Here is a 17709-nt window from a genome sequence, read left to right as displayed (position 1 = left end):
GGGGCCTGGCTGGCAAAAAATGAACAGGAAGTCATTGTTGCGGAGGTGGAATTTTACTTCAGGTGGAGTGGGCTGTGGTGAGGCCGCAGATCCCAGGAGGAGAGGCTGACCAGAAACAAGGCTGAGGATTATGTTACTGTGGATAAACATTTTCAAACAGCTGTCATTCCATGCTAGGAAGGCCAGATATTCAAGCTGGTGATAAAAGAACAGCAAGGACAGATCTGACAGCCCAGATTGTTAGCAGCTCAACTACACGGGGAAGAGAGGTGGGGAAAGAAAACGAGAAAGAAACCAAGCACGGAGCCACCAGAGTGAGACTGGGCGGCAGGAATATTTAGAGGGATCCTGACAATGCAAATCCTCCTCTCCGCACAAGGAAGTCTGCCCGTGACAAGAGTGTCGCAGTTCACCCACCACGAATCTGTACTTACAGGGGCAGGCAGGCACCACCAGAGGATGAGATGCCCTATTCCAGACAGCTACGGGCTGAACGAGGAATAGAACGCAGGGGGTTAGGAACGCAGCTGCCAGGTGGGACTGGAGCAGCGCGTGGGGCCCTCGACTCGGTCCGATTCGGGCTACGGACCGTCCCCAGACGCCCTTCCCGGGCGGCGGGCGCTCGGCTGGGCAGAGCCAGCCGCGGCGCATCCTTCCAGGCAGGACGGGTCCCGCGCTTCCAGAGGCCCAGGTCGGGGAGTTTGCTGCTCCTGGCTCCTCGGAGCCGCACGTCGGCCTGGGCACACGCGCACACGCGCACACTCACGCCACATCTGGCGCTTTCCCCGCCACCCCAAAGCACACGCGCCAGGAAAAGGCCGGCTCCCGCCGCGCAGGGACCGTAACGGGGGGCGGGGGGCGGGGGGCTCGCCCCCTCCCCCCTCCGGCTGATCGCGTCTCGGCGCCCCCAAACCCGGGTTCCCGGGCGGAAATCGGCGGAGGCGAGAGGGCTCGACTTACCTAACTCCTCCGGGCTGTAGGGCGCGGGAGAGGCTTCCACGAAATCACTGTCTGCAGGAAGAAAGGAAAGAAGCAGAAAACAAAACCAGAATCGCAGTGGTTCGGGGCAGGTCGATCAAGCATCTCTACCGCGCAAGCCCCCGGGAAAAGCGCGGGTTTCTCCTTCCCGGAGGTCGGAGTTCGTGAACCCGGGGGCCGGGCGGGCTTCGGGACCCCGGTCCAGGGCGGGTAAGAAACGGCCGCGGAAGCCGGCGCGGCGGCCTGGGACCGGGGTCCTCGCGTCCCCCGCCCCGGCAGGTGCGCGCCAACTTTCCGCGGGCGCGACCGCATCCTCCGCCCTCAGCCCGCGGACCGCATGGCGGCGCCCGCCCGGCCTCGCGCCGACGCCCCGGCGCCCACAACCCGCGAAGTTTGTCTGCGGGGCCGGAGCGGGGGCCGGAGCGGGGGCCGGAGCGGGGGCCGGAGCCGGGGCCGGAGCGGGCCGGAGCGGGCCGGAGCCGGGGCCGGCGGGCGCAGCAGGGGCGGCGCCGAGCTCCCCGCGCGCATCCCCGCCGCCCGTTGCTAGGCGACCGCGGCCCGCTCTCTCGCAGCGGCGCGCGCGGCCTCCCAGTCCCGGGGGGGTGGGGGGGGCCTCCCCTCCCCGGTCCCGCGTCCCCGCTCCCGCCCCCGCTGACCGTTTATTGAAAACCCGAGCGGAACCAGTTCCCAAAGGATTCCTGCGGTCTTGCGTTAACGTCTGCCCTGCCCCGTGCTCGGGGAGTCCTTGCTCCGGGCTCCTCCGAGGAAATGCAGGATTTTCAGAGCTCGGATCTGTCTTGCTCCCCGCGGAGAAGGAGCTTCTGGCGCCCCAGCCCCTTCCTGCATGTCGAACCTGAATTCTACCGCAGTCCAGGCGGTATTTCCTCCCCTCCAGAGACCACCTGGTTCACACAGTGGAGGTACCGTGTCTCCATTTCACAGGTAGGGCTACTGAGCCCCTGAAGTTAAATGGCGTAGGGACAGGACCGCAGGGCGCTGTGACTGTGTCGGTGTCTGCACGGTCTGAGGGAAGCAGAGCAGTGCTTCTACTACCACATGAGGAGTGGAGTGGTCCCAAATACAGGATGCAGAGCTACAAGTTATAGTCTGAGAGTCCACGTTGCAGGTCCTGAAGTAATTCCTGTTAGATTGGGGAAGTTCCTTCTCTGGGTCCCTGCCTCAATAACTTGGGCAGATGCACTTTGCATTTTCCCCCAGGGCTGGCTGACTGCTCTGCCTGGGATGGCTCTGGGATGTAGGGATGTGCTCCAGAGAGCGAGCAAGCGTGCTCTGATGCCAGGGAGAGTTAAGGGAAGAAGGAAGGAGTAAACTTGGGAAATGGTTGTCCCTTCTCCATGCTTGTCCTTGGAGACTGACCCTGGGAGTCAACAGTCCAGGCAACCTCCAGGGAGCAGTCTATAGTCTCAGAGCGACCAGATCACCAGCTGCAGCAGCCTGACAGCCTGGGATCTGTGCCAGTGCACTCCAGTTCTGTAAACACTTAACCATCTTTGGGTTTTCCACTGTCAGCTTCCGGTTTGCAAATTACCTGGGAGGACAGAAAGAAGCCACCATGGCCAGCCGTTGCTCCTGGAGGAATGCCAGGGAAGCAGGGCACGGCCTCAGCCCTGAGATGCCTAGCATAGCCTCTCTGTGCTCTTCTTTTTTCCCCCTCCTCACATTTAGAGCTCCCAAATCCAAGATGTGAATGTGCTTGGGTGACTGTTTGCAGGTGTCACTCCATCTCCTCTCACGTCTACAATCTTCCCATTTGCCCTCAGGAATTCATGGTTCATCACCAACTCAGTCCCCCATATCCTCAGCCTTTCCCCTGTTTCTTGGAATTTCTTACTCTGAAAAAGTAACCTGACTCTCCCTGGATATAACAGACCATGTTACCCACCCCCTCTACTTACTGCAGCCATCTCTAGACTCGGGTGATTCCACCTCATTCCTTGAAGATATGTAACAGTTGGATCACTGTCACTTTCCCCAGTTCCATTCTTGTGATATTTCTTTTTTTTTTTTTTTAAGGATTTTATTTATTTACTCATGAGAGACACAAAGAGAAAGAGAGAGGCAGAGACACAGACAGAGGAGAAGCAGGCTCCATGCAGGGAGCCTGATGTGGGACTCGATCCCAGAACTCCAGGATTACTCCCTGGGCCGAAGGCAGGCGCCAAACTGCTTAGCCACCCAGGGATCCCCATTCTTGTGATATTTCTTATTTCTGAATCTACACAGGGGATTCTTCTCATACTCTGGTCTCTCACCTCTTCAACACTATCTCCTTTCATTGACCTCTTCCAGCTATCCCAGCTCTCTGCTCTCCTAGTGACACCATCCATAATCTCAACAGGAAGCATTTTACTCTCCACCCACCACTTCCTACCTTTCCAGTCCACTCTGTTATCTTACTCCAATGTCCCTTTCACCCTAGCAGCACCTATGATTTGCTTATCCCATGACCTTTTCTCTGTCCCTTATTCTCCTCATGACCCCTCTTCCTCCTTTATCCACCTTAGTTTCTGGGTTCATTATTTCTTTTCTCTTTTACCATCCCCTCTCTCCACACTACTTACATCTTCAGATTCATCTCCCCCCACCTCTTCTCTCCATACTAATTACCTGGAAAAACCACAACCCTGATAAAATCTGATTCTCCACTTTCTATCTGTCAGCACCTGGCTAAACATGATTGGAGAAGCATAGCATCATGCTTTATTTTCAGTTCATGATCGCTGACCTCAAGTGGACCCATGTACAGCTCAGCAGTCCCTCTCCATTTGCCTACACTACTTCTCCTTCTCCTCTCCTGTTACTATGCGTGAACCATCTCTATCTAAGGCCACTTCCTCCATTGTGGAGATCCTGTCCCCTCTCATGTGGCTTTCCCCCTTCCTACCTAAATTACTGTTTTGCTCTGTCCTAGGTCATTCCCATCAGTATACAGACATCCTATTATGTTCACTCTTCCTTGATAAATGTCGCCTCCCTCCCCAACTACAGCTCCCAATTCTCAGCTACTCTCTATAACAAAAATCATCAAAAGAATCATCTACACTCACTGTGTCCCCCCCCCCTTTATTTATGCTCTTAAAGGCAAACAAGCTTTTAGTTCACTGCTCTTCCAAAGTAGCTCTTGCCATGGTCAAGACTGCCTTTGCCATTGTGAATCCCAATGGTCAGTTATTCGTCCCAATAGCAACTTTTGATCCACTGATCCTATATGTGAATGGACTATATGTGAATGGACTAATCTGCAAGATTAGTCTCCTCCGTTTCCCCACCTTACTGAGAAGCAATTAGTCTTTGCAGTCTAAGAGAGATGATCTACGGAGGGCTTTGTTTGGGGTCAACTAGACCTTGTTTCTGACATCAGCTCTGCTACTAATTAGTAATTTAATTTCTGCAAGCTTTAGTTCCTCTAAAAATGGAAATAATAATCACACCTAATGCCTAAGGTTATGTGGTCAGAGTGCAATAAACTAGTGCGCTTAGAGCCCCCAGGAAAGACACTGTCACATTGTGAAAATTAGGTAATATATTAGTTATCATTGGATGGCAAGCTCCTTTACAGCTGAGGAAATGGCTCTTTTCTTTCCTTTAACAACTTTGAGTTGCTGAAAGGAGTCCCTAACCACAGAGTATGCTTCAAATTAAGGGCAAGGCCACATTGCCCTTACTTTTAGTTGTGTTTTAAGAGTTGGCTTGAAGGTGGGTTAGATGGAACCGGGAGAAGGCTTCCCCAGGGGAAAAGCAAAAGAAATGTTCTACTTGGCAGTTAGGTTCTGGAGCCTGCCAAACTGTTCTACCTCACAATGGTATCTATCCCCTTCGATTTGTTCCTATAAATTGATGTCTTATAAGCCAAGAAATTTCCTTACATCCGAATTTCCTAATCACCTGAAGATTAGTGAGAAAATATTTTTCTTGTTTTGATATTTGCCATTGGAAAAAAATAAATATATATGATTCCAATTTCCTATCTTAGGAAGTAGAGCAGAGCAAACAATATTTCCTCTTATTCAAACATATATGGATTTTACCATGCTTCCAGGACTGGGCTAAGCACTGCAGATGCAAAGGTGACCAGAGCAGATTCCTGCCCTCCCGTCACTTCCCATCTAATAAGAGATTTAAAAAGATGACAGAGGATCCTTCTGAACCTCAGGTAGTGTCCTAAGTACCTATGTATGCTTCACTTTCATAGTTCTCTTATAAAGAAATGGTTCTGCTGGAGGGTCACTGATCTGTAAAGGACAGTGCACAAGCTTATAGTTGGAGGCTCAGCTCTGTCGATTTTCAGAAGGCATTCTCAGAGATGTTAGTAAACATCTCAGAACTTTGGAGTCCTAACTTATTTCACTGGATTGTCAGAAGCCTGACAGTAAAATCTGAGACAGAGCACACACTGTGCCTGACACAGTGGTGGATGCTTAGTGAATGTGCCTTTCTCTCCAACATAGAGGGCCTGACCATGCTGGAGTCCCCTCTTTTGACTGTCCTAGAAGAGAGCAATCTTCCTGCACCATGGCATCTGCCGACAAGAAGGAGGAGTTCTTCCTCCTATTTCTGGGGCAACATTTATTAGAGAGTGGGACACGTGGGGAGAAAGTGGCAAGGAGGAAATATTTCTGGGGCTCAAGGTGAACTATTTCTGGGACTCGGGTTTTCTATTGAAACAGATTACACAAGGGGCTAAGATCTAATGTCCACTCTTACTATTGCTTGCTACATCATGAGTTGAATACGTGTGAGGAGCTAGCCTGGGAAACCATCCCCTAGCTTTAATATTCTTTTGTATGTACGTTCATATATATAAATCAATTGTTATTATATAGACAAATAATATATGTTCAAGGTAAAGGAAAAATTTAGTACAGGTGAGTATAAACTAAAAAAATGAATTCCTCTTTCCTATCCCAGTCTCCATCCCCAGACTGAAATACCATCCACAGCTTCCTGTGTGTCCTGGGAGAGAATTTTTTAGGCATATTCAAATGCATATAGGAATTGTTTAAACAAGTTACTATCATACTACAGCTTCCAGATTAAAGGCAATACATTTCTAAATGAAGTGTTGGTCCAACTCCAATCATAAACTGGAGTGTGACTATTTTCTTTTTAGTAGGGCAAGAGAGTGGGAAAAAAAAAACAGAGAGAAAATGTCCTATCTACTAGTAGAAAACAGTACAATTTTGAACAAAATGTAGACTTTGAAAGGATCCTACTTCAGTTATCTGGAAAGTTCCAGCCTCACTCCTTGGTGAATGAAGTATGATCATATAGTAACATTGGCTCTAACTCTAGGATCAAAGGAATTCTTAGCTCCATCTCTTGAACCAAGAGCAGATGCTTTTGGGGTGGCTAGAATAGTGCTCTGAGCACAAGGCCCATCACTAGTACCCTGCTGAGTGGGCGGGGGCTGCATCGTGGCCAGGCTATGCCTGCTGCACTCTGGGAATGCCATCATCCTCTGGCCAACTCTGCTGCACAGGTGCCGGGGCTCGCCTTGGCCACAGGCTCTACTTGGGGTGGGGGGAAGGCCAGAGAGTGGGCCCCCGTGGCTGTCTCCAGCCAGCCTTTATGGGCTGCTCTGACTCTGGGGTCCCCAGGGACTACACAACTCCTTGGTCATTGGAGAAGAAGAGGAGATGAGAGTCTCATACAGGTATAGCTTCTTCCTCCAAGAAACGGGCTAGGGCCTAATGCCACACAGGGAGACTTATTTACAGCTAAAGTGTGTTATCAATTCCCTTTATTCTATAACAAGTTTGAATGATAGCCAGAGGCTGCTGGGATTTGTGCACATTCTTCCCAACCCCGGCCCCTGGAAGGACACCGATTCCAAGCATGAAACACATAAAGAAGGGGGCTGAGCCCTCTCTCTGCCTTCCTCTCCTCCCTGGCATTGCCCTCTGCTCATCTTCTCGGCAGGTAGCCTTCAGTCTCCTGGAGGCCCTCCGCTAGTTCACAGCAGAGCAGCAGAGAAGCAATGCCCGCCCTTCCTCCCCCCTGCTTCCTAGGGAGCATGGGCAGGACTGATTTAGGAGGGAACACTGGGGCTGAGGCTGCCTGAGCACAGCAGGACTCTCTTCTGTTATCCAGTCTCTTATCTGCATCCTCTTAGGATAGGCCAACCAAGGACAAATGTAGGTATGCCCACCCATAAGCTTTCGTCAGAAGGAAGTTTGCACTTAATTGGTCACAGCATTGGCTCCAGAGCAGAAAGAACTCCAGGGCCCAAAAGACATCTTCCCTCCTCCTAGAGTTTAATACATGTGTGTATCTTTAATACATGTGTATGTGTATAAATACATATATATTTTAAGCACAAGCCAACTTCTTTATAATTCTCAATGAGACAGAAGAAGAAAACATAGTTGCTTTAGTTCCCTTAAATGAGAATCCAAACCTCAGACAACTGTTTTAAGTGTTTTAAGAGTTTTAACTGTTTTATACCTTCCAGAAGAAAAAAATATATGGGTTGCATGGAAAGAGTAGTTAAGTATCTTGCACCTGAGAAAAAGTCATTATCCTTAGCAAAAACAACACAAGCCAAGAGATGATACGATACTGAGTCTACAGGAAGTCAAGGATTCATTTTGGTAAAAATGTTAACTACGTTCTCTGAAAAAAACCCAAATACCAATGCACTAGGCACTACTAACAAGATGGAAGTGTTTCAGGAAATACATAAACAAATTGTATCCATCCGCCCCTCCAGGATTCCTATTACTAAGTATGGAACAGAGATGAAGATTTAAAAGATTCTTCACTCAACATCATATCAAAGGAAATAAACTCAGGCTGAGCCAAGAAGCTACTGGAAGGTGTATGTGGACATGAATCAGAATAAAGAACCATTCCAAAAATACACACAGAAAAAGGTCCCTGTGGGGGGAAATCGTATACTTCCAACTCGAACTCAGTTGGATCTGTAGAGTGAAATCAGACAAAATATCCTGTGTTAAGATTAAGGGGAGAAAAAAACCATGTTTGCTGCAATTGAAGTCTGTGACCAAACCATTAAAAAAGAAATTTGTTGGATGCGTGTGAGTCTGCTGAGATGCGAGACCTGCCCCGCCTAGAATTTTCCACCTGAGTTCCTGGACTGAGACCTGAAAAGAACTCTCTTCTTTCAGAGACTGCAAATAATCCTTTTGGGCTGCACAGGGCCTCTCTTCTTTCACATTGGAATGATTTTTCCAAGAAGATATGGTCCTAGCAGTCAACATAGCATAGGTGCTAGAAGGAGCAGCAGAGACCAGGGTGCCAGCCCTCATTTTACCGCTAGTCTTTGGTGAGTCTCCACTCCTCCCTAGACCATGAGCTCCTCTGTAAAATGTAAAATAAAAAGACATTTATGGAACTTGTTAAAACAAATGCCAATAGAGAGGATTGAGGATAACAGATTCTATTGTGTTAGTCTTTTTACCATACCACATGCAAAAGGAATGGGCAAAAAAGAATCAAGCCTCACAGAAAAGGTGGAGATGCCCAGAATGTGTTGTCCTTTGAAACCAACAGACAGGAGAGCCTGGGTGGCTCAGCCGGTTAGGCGACCAACTCTTGGTTTTGGCTCAGGTTATGATCTCAGGGTTGTGGGATCAACCCCTGGATCCGACTCCATGATCTGCAGGGAATCTGCTTAAAGATTCTCTCTCTGCCCCTCTCTCCACTGTCTCTCTCTCTCTCTCAAATAAATAAATAAATCTAGAAAGAAAGAAAGAAAAGAAAGAAAGAAAGAGAAAGAGAGAAAGAGGAGAAGAAAGAGAGAAAGAAAGAAGAAAGAAAGAAAGAAAGAAAGAAAGAAAGAAAGAAAGAAAGAAAGAAAGAAAGAAAAAGAAAGGCCAACAGACAAAGAAGTAACATGGACATGGCAAAGCCTGGCAATGGAAAGACCTGATTTCAAATGCGAACTGTGCTGGCATTTGCTGTATGAGCTTGCCTCCCCAAGACTCAGTTCCTCGGCTGCAAAATGGAGATATATAATAAGGCCTTGATAAGATTTCAGAGAGAATTTATGTGAAATCAAACAATGTCGGCAGCAGCCCTCGGTACCCATGCCGCCCCCAGAAGTTCCTTCTTTCCTTCCTCACCTTGAGGGGGACCAGAAGGGAAATCTGCTCCTTCCTGTTTTTATACCTATAGTGGGGGCAGCCCCACTGCATTTCTCCCACACACCTGGCCTCTCCTGCCAGGTCCTGAACTTCCTGCCTGTCTCTGAATGAGGAGCGTAAGCAGGCTGAGTCCCCCTGGGAAGAATGGATGACAGAGAGGGATTCTCAGAGAGCTGAGCGAGCACTTCTGTAACAGGGACAAGTGTTTTAGAGATCCACTAAGAAAGGCTGTGGAGGCCACCCCTCCTGTACCAAATCCCCACACAGCCAGCTGGCAAATCGAAGGAGCAGCCAAATCAGTTTGTGATGAAACAGTCAGAAACAGAGCTCTGGCCAAACACTGGCCCCTTCTATTTTATGTGTCAGGCACTGCAGACAATTTCATTTGGAACATGGGTTCCAGATCTTTAAAATAAATTTGAAAAATCACCCGCCCAGGTCCCAGAGGGTGTTTTTAGGAGTGTAGGAAGCCAGAGTGGCAGAGGGACTTTCCTCCAGAAACTCCACTTCACCCCCAGACATCCTGGGTTCTCCTTGCCAGCTTCCTGGAGGCTGTCCCACTCTAATGGCAGCCCGAGATGCTCTGAGGATAACACAGAGGCAGATGTTGCGTGGATCTGGCCCTGCCTCAAGGCCGATGACTCACCAGGATGACTGAGCCTCCCTGGCAGATAACACAGTTCTCAGAGGACTCCATGAAGCCAAGAACAAAACCCCAAGGCTTGGACACTTCCAGGACTTTCCCTGGTACTTAACTAAAAATGGAAACTCTGTTAGCCCACATTCAGTCCCAGAAATGGAGCTGCTGGTACCAACCAGTGGTGGGAGAGGTAGGACAGGGTCTAGGGCATAGAGGAAAGATGCTTGGAAGCAGGTGGATCATTGCCTTGGCAATGCATTAGCTGAAGTGGCCATAGGAGGGTCTTGGATGATAAACCACACACGGCAACAGCGCTGCTGGTTTTCTGGCCCCGCTCAGAGCCAGTGCTCTTTTCCATCATGACAATGAAATAACCAGCAATAAAAATCTGTAACTGGCCCACTGGTGCCTTAAACCAAGGAGGCAGGGTAGGGAATGTTGGAGGGTAAAGCGAGGGGCAACAGTCTACAGTGGCTTGGGTTCAGGCAGATCTAAGTTCAAATACCACTCTGCCATTTACCAGCTGAATGACTTTGTGCGAGCCTCTTGTCAGTCTTCAGGCTCTGTTTCTTCATTCATAAAATGAGAATAAGGCTGTGCGAATGAATCGAGATCATCTATATCTATACAAAAAAGGCTTGGCATAATGTCTGATGCAACGTATAAACCTAATGAATGACAGGTTTTGTGTTTTGATTTGGTTTGGTTTTTGTTTTGGTGATTACTCCAATTCTGACTTAGCTTTGGCACAGCAGGGTTTCCACTTTATTTCTGAGTTCAGTTTCCTCTTGGGACCCAAGCCCTTTACCTAAACCCCAGCCCAGGGCTCTAAAAGCAGCTGCCTATAAGGATTTCCAAATTTCAGCAAGTTAGATTCTTCATCACCGGGCTTCACCCACATACCACAGCACTACCATACTGTGTCTCCACCTCCGTTATCACATACTGATCTGATTGTCTGGACCAAGACCACATATCATGGTATATGTTGCCCACTAGAGCTAAGCTCCTTCATCAGCCCCCGAAGCTTATCACTTACCTGAGAACAGTGACTCCCCATCAGGCAGGTCTAAGACACAGGTCTGGTTCCCCTTACTACTAGCAAGCCATGCCCCAAAGACTGTAGATACAAAACCGAGTGAACTCATGGAGGGATGTGGTAGTTTGTGGAGTTGGTCACAACACACAGTTTTTAGACATCTGTCTGTCACAATGATCTCGAAGGTTTCTAAAATTCTATGATGGGTGATTCTATGGCCTAGGTTACAAAAGCACCATCAGACCAAGCACACCTACTTCCTTCCTCTCCTCTGCTTGCAGATTTTGGCAAATAAGCCTGGAGCAGGGAAGGAAATGCTATGGGTGTGCTGAAAGTCCCGTGAAGTGACGCAGTGGCGCCAGGGGCATTTGTACACAGTCCAGTTGGGTTGCCATAGTCCACAATGGCTCTCAGACATACCCATAGGGCGCGGTCCTACCCATGCTTCACCCATGGAGCCACCCAGACAGCCAGCTGGTATACATGCATCAACTATTTGGTAGGCTGCTTTCGAAAGGGATGCAGTGGTGACTAAAACAAGACTGCCTCGGAAGCCCACAGGCTGTCCAGGTTAGGGACAGTCACAACACAGTGTAGTAGGTGCTGTGACACAGGAATCTATGCAACGCGGAGGTTGGGCCCCTCGTTTGGACCAAGGGTGAGATGGGTGGGTGGCGGCAGGAAGAGGCCTCAGAATAGATGACATCAGCTGAAGTTCAGAGATGAGTGGGGACCTGTTGAGCAGAAGGCAAATAGTAGGAACTGTCTATGCAGAGGCTCTCAGTGTGCGAGAGCAGGATGTATCCAAGGATCCGGAGGCTGGTCAGTACGGCAGTGGAGGGGGTTTGTTTTTAGTCACGAATAGCAGGAGATAAGTCTAGAGAGGCAGGCAGAGGTCTGATGAGGAAGGGTTGTGTATTGAGCTAAGGTGCTAAGGAGATTCGACTGTATACGATGGGCTGTGAGGAGTTACTGGCATAAGGACTTTTAAAAAGTGGCTAGGGGAGGCAGGGTGGCCAGAGACAGGAGAAAACAACTGTTGGCTTTTGGCTGAACTCATCCAAGTGTTCTCAAAATATTGCCCTTCTCCGTGGGCAGTCTCCCATTGTGTGCCATAGCTTTGGCTGGAAGAGTACTCTGGTGCAGTGCTGCGTAAGTTACCCCCACTTTAGAGATGGGGCACAGCAGATTGTGGCCTAGTGAGCTCTATGCCTATCTTGTTCTCTTATGCTCCCAAGGGCTTGGGATGTGGTGAGATGTTCAATATTGGTCGAATGAACAAAGAAATGAAGGAATGAACAACAATGGGGAGGCATAACCTTACTAAAAACCACATGTGAACGCATTAACCTCAGTGGCCTTTGTCGCCCTAGCCACAGAGTGGCTCCTATCGCCAAAGTAAATCTCCATTAGATTTGGGGGATGGTGGTGGCCGTGGACACCTAGACCAGAAAGAGGCCCACAGGTCTGTATGAGGGTGATGGTTCTTACATTTGTGTATTCCACACCAGGAAAATTACAACATCACTATCACTTAATGCTGAGCTCTGTTAATCAGATGCCAGGCAGGGAAAAAGAAGGGAAGGTGAGCTGACCTACTCTGTTTATACCAGCTTTAATCTCAATGCCAGTTTTTGCAGGGCTGTTGAAAGGAGAGGAGACAAGCAGGAACACAGGATTGCTGGGGTGGCTCAGCTAGAAGCATCCCATTCACGATTTCAGCTCAGGTCATGATCTCAGGGGCCTGAATTTGAGCCCCGTATATGGCTCCACACTCAGCATGGAGTCTGCTTGAGATTCTCTCTCTCCCTCTCTCTTTGCTCCTCCCCTCATTCATGTGTGCGTGCGCACACACATACACACATATACACTTCTCTCTAAATAAATAAATAAATCTTAAAAAAAAAAAAGATAAGCAGGAATACAGTGCCTTAGACATGTTAGGTGCTGGGAGGTATATGACTAATTTCCTACCTGGATAGGGAAAGGGCCCAGTAAATCACAGCTTGCATTACTCACGGTCCTTATCGGAGGACTATGAAGTAGGCATTCCTTTTTTTTTTTTTTTTTTTTTGAAATAGGCATTCCTATCTCACGTTAGAGCTGAGAAAATGACAAACTTTCTCAGGCCATGTAGCTTATAAGAAAGAAATCCAGGATCTGAACCCAGATCTGCCTGACTCCAAAGTGCCTTCCTCCCCTCTCCACCTGGCTGCTTTTGAACAGACAAATAGCACCGGGCACGTCCTAAGTATAGCTAGGTTGACACAGTGAGCGCAGGAGTTAAAGAGTACCCTGTATATCAAGGACATCAAAGCAGCCATACCTCCTCTGGTGTTGGCAAAGTGATGAATTCCAGCATGGGACAACCAGGTTCCTTCTTCCAAGGGCCATTTTTCACTGAGGTCCATGCTTCCAGCAGCTCTCTTGCACATGCAGCTCTCAGATCAAACAGAATCTCCTGAAATAAATAATGAGCACAAAAAAGGGGGAGATGAATTATTATTGATGCTCTTCTGGGAAGGAGAAGCTTTCTGGGAGGAAAGTAATCATTTCATTATGTTTCTTAGGTTTGCAAAGATTGTTGTCAAGATTTGGGCATGCCCTGAGTGTGAGATCTTCCAAGGAGGCTGGTCAAGTCCATGCATCATGGTTTCCCTCCCCATTCAGTTAACAAAACTACCACATGCCAGGCTTTGAGCAAAGAACTGTGCTGAGTTCTGCATGTTTCATAGACTTCTAGAATTTCAGAGTAGGATACAGTAGAATCTTAGGTTCATGAAAATGAATAGGTATATGCTTCTATATATGCCTAAAACACAGTTTGGAAAATTTTGGACTAGAAAACGGTGTGGGGGCATCTGGGTGGCTCAGTCAGTTAAGCATCTGCCTTTGGCTCAGGCCATGATCCCAAGGTCCTGGGATCGAGCCCCGTGTTGGGCTCCCTGCTCAATGGGGAGTCATCTTCTCCCTCTCTCCTTCTGCCTTTCCCCCTGCTCTCTCTCTCTCAAACAAATAAATAAAATCTTAAAAAAAAAAAGAAGAAAATGAAAGTAACTATGAATGGTATTGGAATTATGAGTGCTTTTTATTTTCTTTGTAATTTTCTGCATTTCCTACAATAAACATGCTTTACTCTTATAGTCTGAAAAAGGTATATAATAAATATTATTTGAAAGAAAAATACCAGAGCCAAGGAGGACCATGGAGGTTAGTTTTCCATTTCCCCTTTGGAAACCATGAGAGAAAGTCACATGCCATGAGACCTTGACATTCATAAAAAGGTCTCCTCATGGGCAGCCCAGGTGGCTTGGCGGTTTAGTGCTGCCTTCGGCTCGGGGCATGATCCTGGGGACCCGGGATCGAGTCCCACGTCAGGCTCCCTGTGTGGAGCCTGCTTCTCCCTCTGCCTGTGTCTCTGCCTCTCTCTTTCTCTCTCTCTCTCTGTGTGTGTCTCTCATGAATAAATAAATAAAATCTTTAAAAAAAAAAAAAAGGTCTCCTCACTGGCTGCCTCTGAGAAGTCCAGCCTGGGGAATCTCTCCTTATATCTGGAAAGATTACAAGTTGCCACCAATCTTTTGCTTACATTTCAAAGAGATTTGCATAAAGCTCTGCATGTAGCAGGTTCTCAAATGGACATGGCTGAATAATTGAACATGACTTATGGACTTAATCTAGGAATGCAGCAAGTGGGATCTCTACCAGGGCAGAAATCCTATAAGCCTAATTAGGATAGGCACTGATTATCATTAATTGTAATCAGACCAGCTGGCTTGATATGGTCTCTAGAACGCTCTTGAAAGTTGCCCTGCAGGTTCCTGCACTGCCTGCCTGACTGCAGACATGGCACATTGACTTGTTGCCTTTTGGCTGTCCAACTAGAGGAGTCTGGTACTCTCAGGAATTGCAACAAATAACCAAAAATCTCTAATAGAACACCAGGAGGTACGAAAGATTGTATTATACTTTATTGGGCACTGGTGGCTCACTGAGGATTTGTTCTCAATCCAAGCCCCCAAAAGTTTTATAAGGGAATCCTAGACCAGAGGGGATATAGCACAATGTCATAGTGAAAACATTGGATTTAGCAATAAATACAGATTTTAGCCCTTGAGCTGGCACCACTAGGTGATTTGGGGCAAAACACTTACTCTCTCTGGCTTAATTTCCTCAACTGTAAATGAAGGAATTAGCACCAGATGTTGTTAAAGGCTTGATCAGTCTCCCAAGACTTGCAGCCTATAATAATATGCTTTACATGCAAAGGCAACCTATCCACCCACATGAGTGGGTGGAGAAAGCTGTATTATTTATCCATTAGCAAACTGAGACATCAGCCTGAACACGTGATAGGTGGCTGATCAAGGCTACAGATAGTCTGCCATCAGAACAAGACATGCTCTCTGTGCAAAACTAAAAACATGTCTGGAATGGAAATCTAATCCTGAGCCATGATCACTCTGGCATCACCATTTAATCCAACAATCTAAGTATTCAAGATCTTGTATCTTAGTGTTATTAACAATAATACTACATCCTTAAAAAGCAACATTTATTTGCAGTAGAATGGTCATTCAAAACCATTTCATTAATCTTTGCAGTATCTTTGAGAAGTAAGTCAGATATTCTAATATCTTTCTTTGGCAAAAAATAGAGCTTTACTGATTAATTAGACAATGTTTTTCCCCATCCCTCTTGGCCTAGGGGTTTAGGCAGCCCTTGGCCCCCAGGAGCCAGATTTGTAAGATGATCTCTTCTCGATGTGTGAGGCTAGATTCTCACATCCATGCATTTATTTTCTTAATCTGAACTACATAGGTTCCCATTATTTTATTCGACCTACAAACCCTGCCAGTTCCTCTGGTGTTTGAATTTCACACCCCAACTTGGGAAAGCCACACACAAAATGTGAAATGAAAAGGCATCAAATGTTAAGTATTTCAAGGAAGACTTCGAGCAATCACATCTGTTACTGACACTCTAACACCACCACTTCGGTCATGGGAAGGCTTAGAGTTGCTCGCAAAAGTGTGGAGCCTAGAAAACCTTTTCCAGAACTCTGGCCATAACTTATTCAGGGTTTTCTATAAGGTGTTGAACCTCTATCCAAGGCTAAATTCTCTCAAAGACTAAGTCCATGAAGAAAAAACTAAAAAGTCAAAATTATGCCACCTTGGGAATGAGGTGCGAAGAAATACTTTCTCTAAAGGATAAAGTGGGGTGGCATGAGTGGGAAAGCCTGATGAAATCCTACAGTTGTAAATTTGACTTTGAAAAGCACTTTTTCAAAGAACTTCTGTATTCCCATGTTCACTGAATCATTATTTATAATAGCCAACAGATGGAAACAATGTGTCTTATTGATGGATGAATAATGTTTTTTTTTCAGATTTATTTATTTATCTGAAAGAGAGAGAGAGAGAGAGAGAGAGAGAGAGAGAGAGAGAGAGAGAGAATGTGCAGGGGGGAAGGGCAGAGAGAGTGGGAGAGAGAATCTCCAGCAGACTTCTGAGCTGAGTGCAGAGCCCTACGTGGAGCTGCATCCCGAGACCCTGAAGTCACAACCTGAGCTGAAACCAAGAGTCAGACACTTAGCTGACTGTGCTGCCCAGGTGCCCCTGGGTAAATATTTTATTTGCGCACACCCACATATGGTAAATCCGGAGAGCTCTTTGCTAAGTGAAATAAGCTGAAGAGAGAGACAAATTCTGCATGATATCACTTGGTGTAGAATCTAAAAAGTAGAACTCCTCGAAAAAGAATAGAAAAGTGGCTTCCAGGGTGGAGGTAGAGAAAGTAGGGAGAGGTTGGTAAAAGGGTGCAAACTTCCAGTTGTAAGATGAATAGTGTCTGCAGGTCTAATGCACAGCACAGCACAGTGACTCTCATTGGTAACATTGTATTGTGTAAGTGAAATTTGTTAAAAGAGTAGAATTTAAATGCTCTCATCATAAGAAAAAAAGGTAAATATGTGAGGTGATGGATAAGCAAACGAGATGGGAAGAATCATTTTACAATGTACACACAAATTGCCAAGGTTTGTGTATTAAATTTCTTAGAATATTATTTGTCAACTAAACTTTGATAAAGCTGAAAATTACATAGAAAAAAATAGAAGAACTAAACCACCTCATCGTTGGACACCAGGGTCAATGGAATACCAAGATACTGTGGATACACAATGATCTTTCATAAATATCGCTTCATTGAGTGGATGCACAAACAATAATCACCGGAGTATGCAAGGACCCTCATCAGATATCAGATACTGATAAGCTGGCAAAGGAGACCTGCCTGCCCTGAAAGAAGGATATGGGAACCAATGGACCTTTGGACTTGAGGAGGTTAGCTCTTTGGCTCCTTGACAACCAGAAGTCTCCTTAAACTGACATGACCTCCTGTCTTTTCAGAGCTGCCTCTAAAGCAAACCATCTGCCCAGTTGCCTGAGCCAGAAACAGGCCATCCTGGATTGTTTGATCACATCACACATCTGATCAATCACCATGCTTCGTCCATTCTAACTCTCAGATGTCTCAAGAATACATTTGTTTCTCTCTGCTCTCAGTTCGACCACTATCATCTCCCACTGAGTTACACCAGTGGGTCCCTGGGCCTGCCTTTCCTCCCACCTAGTGTCCACACTTTGTGGTAGTGATATTTCTAAAACACACATCTGATCGTGTTGCTCCTTGATTCATATATTCCAGTGACTCGTTATTTCCAGGAAAAAGTCTGAACTGCTTCAGGTAGAATGCCCAACGATAGCAGAGTATTTACAATCTCTGCGTGAGCTGCCTGCTTTGATCTTTTGTATGTTCATCCAGCCATTCTAGAGCTCGAGCAAGGTTGTTCCTCCTGACTCACCTTGCTAACTACAACTTGTCCTTTCCATCTCATTTTAGGGGTGGTTATGTGTTCCCCA

General features: G+C 47.0%; 1 protein-coding gene across 2 annotated transcripts in view; it reads right to left on the bottom strand.

Moving 5' to 3' along the window:
- Positions 1-17709, bottom strand: part of AMOTL1 (angiomotin like 1) — a 147657-nt gene that overhangs the window by 114281 nt on the left and 15667 nt on the right. The window contains exons 2-3 of one of the 2 annotated variants that reach the window (XM_055320824.1): positions 13110-13244; positions 961-1011 (exon numbers count right to left, since the gene is read on the bottom strand). In XM_055320824.1, the coding sequence (XP_055176799.1) occupies positions 961-1011; positions 13110-13218 (160 nt within the window). In that variant the 5' untranslated portion in view covers positions 13219-13244. The remainder of the gene's footprint in view (positions 1-960; positions 1012-13109; positions 13245-17709) is intronic. The other variant, XM_055320825.1, reaches the window with a different exon arrangement.

This window comes from Nyctereutes procyonoides, unplaced genomic scaffold, assembly GCF_905146905.1.
Source record: "Nyctereutes procyonoides isolate TBG_1078 unplaced genomic scaffold, NYPRO_anot_genome, whole genome shotgun sequence".
In the NCBI taxonomy this organism is placed as follows: Eukaryota; Metazoa; Chordata; class Mammalia; order Carnivora; family Canidae; genus Nyctereutes; species Nyctereutes procyonoides.
Note: the sequence above shows the minus strand (reverse complement) of the source record. Positions and strands in the feature narration are given on the sequence as shown.